General features: G+C 54.9%; 1 protein-coding gene across 1 annotated transcript in view; it reads left to right on the forward strand.

Moving 5' to 3' along the window:
• Positions 1 to 775: 775 nt before the first annotated feature.
• Positions 776 to 4,168, forward strand: part of GOT2 (glutamic-oxaloacetic transaminase 2, mitochondrial) — a 6,850-nt gene continuing 3,457 nt past the window's right edge. Inside the window, exons 1-6 of the mRNA XM_008946168.1 lie at positions 776 to 929; positions 2,293 to 2,421; positions 2,768 to 2,827; positions 2,947 to 3,108; positions 3,320 to 3,424; positions 3,738 to 3,888. Coding sequence (XP_008944416.1) covers positions 795 to 929; positions 2,293 to 2,421; positions 2,768 to 2,827; positions 2,947 to 3,108; positions 3,320 to 3,424; positions 3,738 to 3,888 — 742 coding nt within the window. The 5' untranslated portion in view covers positions 776 to 794. The remainder of the gene's footprint in view (positions 930 to 2,292; positions 2,422 to 2,767; positions 2,828 to 2,946; positions 3,109 to 3,319; positions 3,425 to 3,737; positions 3,889 to 4,168) is intronic.

Here is a 4,168-nt window from a genome sequence, read left to right on the forward strand (position 1 = left end):
TGAGAGAAATAACGGGTTTCTTTTTATAGCATGGTCTGCTGCCCTTGACATTAAGAGAACCTCTCCACCCGTCTTCAGGATGTCCTGCCAAGTGGGCAGAGGCGGGTGGTTTGTGGAGAGGCTGCTGGGGAGTGGGGGCCAAGCTCCTCCTGAAGCAGTGGGGTTTGTGCTTGGCAGCAAGGGAAGGGCCCTTCCCGCTGGGAAGAAGGCATCCCCTGTGATTCCCAGAGCAGCCTCTGGCTCCGATGTAGTGAGGCAGGGAAGGGAAGCACCTCTAGGGCAGCCAGCGTTGTGGGACAAGCAGAGTTTTCATACACAGGAGCCTTTCCAGGAGCTTGGAAGAGGCTCCGTGTTCGTGCCTCATGCAGTGGCCCAGGTCTGGCCACGGTGACCTGTGTGATCCCTCCCATGGGCTGTGAGCAGACGGCGCTTGGCCAGAGCTTGAGTTTAAAGCTTCTTCCTCCCGGGGCCTTTCTGCACGTAAGGCGAGCAGGGCTATTTCTACACGTTAACAGCTTGGAGGGGGTCAGCTATCTTCAGCCACAGTGGACTGAGGCTCTTTGCCCATTCTGTGATGTAAAATGCAGTGCCAGGTCATGGAGCATAAAGGAGTTGAGTGGTTTTTCCCTTGGATAATTCTCTTGGCACTATTTGGGCCTTTTCCAGCAGTTTAAAGACAAAATTTCTCTGGAGGCTTTCTCCTCATACGTGTTGGTGCACGTCCCTGCTGCGTTCTCAAGCCTGATTCTTCACCTCTTAATTTTTCCTTCAGCTCATGGTGGTCCCACGTGGAGATGGGTCCCCCGGACCCCATCCTGGGGGTGACAGAAGCTTTCAAGCGCGACACCAACTCCAAGAAGATGAACCTGGGCGTGGGGGCATACCGGGATGACAACGGGAAGCCCTACGTCCTGAGCTGCGTCCGCAAGGTGGGCCTGGTGCTGGCTGCTGGGCAGGGCCTGGTCCAGGTGTCAGGCAGCTGAGGGGGACAGGGAGGGTGAAAGTCTCCAAGAAAGGTTTGCTTGTTGGTCCTTGGAATGAGCTTTGTCTCCAAGGAGCAGGACCGTGTTCCTGGATGTCTCCCTTAGCTGCCTAATGCTTCTGGGACACAAGAGAGCTGTTCAGTAGCAGGGGATAAAAACAGGGAATGTGTGTCCTGTTCCCATCTAGGTAAATCTAACTCGTCACTGACTTGCCCAAGCCCTCCAACCCAGCTGTCCTCTGGCCTTCTAGGTGTTTCTTGAACAGGCTGACATTCCCTGGGCCAGCCTGCATGGGAGAAAAGAGCTGACATTGTCCCCTCGGTGGATTAGGCTTAGAGATTCTGCTGAGCCGTTGTTACCAGTCTCTCCATAAGCCAGTCTAAAACTCCAGGCCCAGGGAGCTAGATGTGGACCCTGCCCTTGAGGGGATTACAGAGCCTTTGAGGGCCTAACTTATTGCAACTGGCTCAAACTGGGAGCCTGGCTGGTGTGGCAGGAGCAGTCTCCTGGTGGTTTGTGAGTGCTGCCAGGGTCTGTCCCACTGCTCTGGGAGCATGGGCAGGATTCCCAGAGCTCTCCAAATGTCCCAGTTACTGCATTTTTTCCCTGAGCATGGCTCTTTGTCTGCTGTTCTTGCTTCCAGTCTCTGATCCTGTGTTAGATAAGGACTTGAACTGGTTTGTTGCTGAGTCTGAAGTAGAGATGGGTGAAGTTGGGGGGGCATAGAATTGTTCTGGTTGGAAGAGACCTTCCAGGTCCTCCAGCCCAGCCGTTAAGCCAGCACTGCCAGGTCAGTTTAAGGGCTGGGGGAGGCAACTTTTACACAGGCTGCTTTCAAAACTGGCTGGAGTCTCTGGATTACTCATTTTTTTTCAGTCTGCACTGTCTAGTTCACTAACACTCTCAGCATAACAAGGCTCTGCAGAGGGCTTGCCACCCTACCTCGTTTGGAGATGTCTCCCATGTCTAGACAGTCTGCCTCTCAGAACAGTCAAGTCTCACCTCCCTGCAGGACACGTCCTGCTTGGACAAAGCCACATGTCCTTGTGCAGCAGCAGGGACTTCTCACAGGCTGGGAGTTGTGCTCTCCTGGCTCTGCTGTACCAGTGGTGGCACCCACCAAGGGCTCTGGTGGCCCTGTGGTAGAAGCAGAGCATCAACTGAAATCTTTTCTGCTGCCCCTTGAGCCCCGACCTCTGAAGCAATCTCCTGCCAACCAACCTTTGCCCCTTTAGAGGAGTGAAGGTGAGGTGTCCTTGAGCTGCCCACTGTCCTCCCTCGCTGAGCACACGTGTGTTCTCCTTCCCAGGCGGAGGCCCTGATAGCATCCAAGAAGATGGACAAGGAGTACTTGCCCATCGCGGGGCTGGCGGATTTCACCCGGGCGGCTGCAGAGCTGGCTCTGGGAGAGAACAGCGAGCCCTTCAAGAGCGGCCGGGTGAGGAGCAGGCTGGGGAGCAGGGGGAGGGCAGTGCTCTCTGGGACACGCTTGAAACGGGGCTGGGGAGAACTGGAACCACTTGGCAGAGGACTTTTGCCTCTGAATTGCAAGCTAGTCGTGCCCAAAGCTGCTTCTAAAGGATGGGGTGAAACAGCCCTTGCTGAGGAGGGGATATGACCTTGCCAGGGCTCCCAGCTCCAGTTGAGGCTGCTGACCCAGTCAGTCCCCTCCAGCCCTGGGTCCCTGTTTGGGGGTGCATCTGCCAGCACTGACACAGGCACTGGGCTTTCCCTGTCTCACACCACAGCAGCTGAGGCTCGTGTGTTTGTTTCTTCCGTTGCAGTATGTCACTGTACAGGGTATTTCTGGGACTGGATCTCTGCGAATTGGAGCCAACTTTTTGGTGAGTCCTGGGCCAGTGAGGGAAGGAAGGGATGTATTTTGACAAGAGCTGAATTTTGGAGGTTTTCTAACAGCTTGAATCCATTCGACCTATTTGAAGACTGTCTTTCTCTTGATCAGCAACGGTTCTTCAAGAGTAGCCGTGATGTGTATCTTCCCAAACCATCCTGGGGCAATCACACCCCCATTTTCCGTGATGCTGGTCTGCAGCTTCAGGGTTACCGTTACTACGACCCCAAGACGTGCAGCCTGGACTTCTCTGGAGCCATGGATGACATCTCCGTGAGTTGCCCTTCATGCCTGGAAGCAGGGAGGTGATGTGGGGAGCTAAGTGATCTTCTTGCTTTGGCCTAAATACAGTGCCTGGGGGCACTCAGTCCAGGCTTGGAGCTTTGCAGAGCTCATGTAAGCCTAGGGCAAGAGTCTCATCTTAGTTGCTGAGGAGAACGTTCAGATGTCATTAATGATCCATTCTCTGTAACATCTTCCTTAGAAAATTCCAGAGAAGAGCATCATCCTCTTGCATGCTTGTGCTCACAACCCCACTGGGGTGGATCCCCGGCAGGAGCAGTGGAAGGAGCTGGCGGCTGTGGTGAAGGTGAGCAGCAGAGTGTCCCAGGGGTACTGTGCTTTTCCTGGGAAGACCATATATCTTGGCTTTCACGGGTGGCACCTGGCCTTCACTTTTTTTACTGTGAGGGTGACGGAGCACTGGAACAGGCTGCCCAGAGAGTTTGTGGAGTCTCCTTCACTGGAGTCATTTTTGGCACAATTTCATTGTGCCAAATGAAAGGGAGCAGCTCCACTTCTGGAGGAGCACTGGGGCAGTAGAGAGGGCCGCTGCCTCACTCCCTAGAGGGGGCTTCAGCTCCTGTGACAATCCTGTGACACTCTCCCCTCTCTGCTGGCAGAAACGAAACCTCCTCGTGTACTTCGACATGGCCTACCAGGGCTTTGCCAGCGGGGACATCAACCGGGATGCCTGGGCCGTGCGCTACTTCATCGAGCAGGGCATCAACGTCCTCTTGTCCCAGTCCTTCGCCAAGAACATGGGGCTGTACGGTGAGTAGGGCAGCTGGGGTGGAAATGGTTTCATCCAGGCTGCTGGAGGAACCCCACTGCCTTCAGGTTTTGGCAACCCGTGTCTTTGTGCTGCCTGCATTCATCATGGAATCCCAGAATCCCAGCGTGGCATGGTTGGAAGTCACCTCTGGAGATCATCTTGTCCAACCCCCCTGTTCCAGCAGGTCACTCACAGCAGGGTGCCCAGGATCACATCCAGGAGGGTTTGGAATCTCTCCAGAGAAGGAGACTCCACAACCTCTCTGGGCAGCCTGCTCCA

This window comes from Merops nubicus, unplaced genomic scaffold, assembly GCF_000691845.1.
Source record: "Merops nubicus isolate BGI_N331 unplaced genomic scaffold, ASM69184v1 scaffold33678, whole genome shotgun sequence".
Lineage (NCBI taxonomy): Eukaryota > Metazoa > Chordata > Aves > Coraciiformes > Meropidae > Merops > Merops nubicus.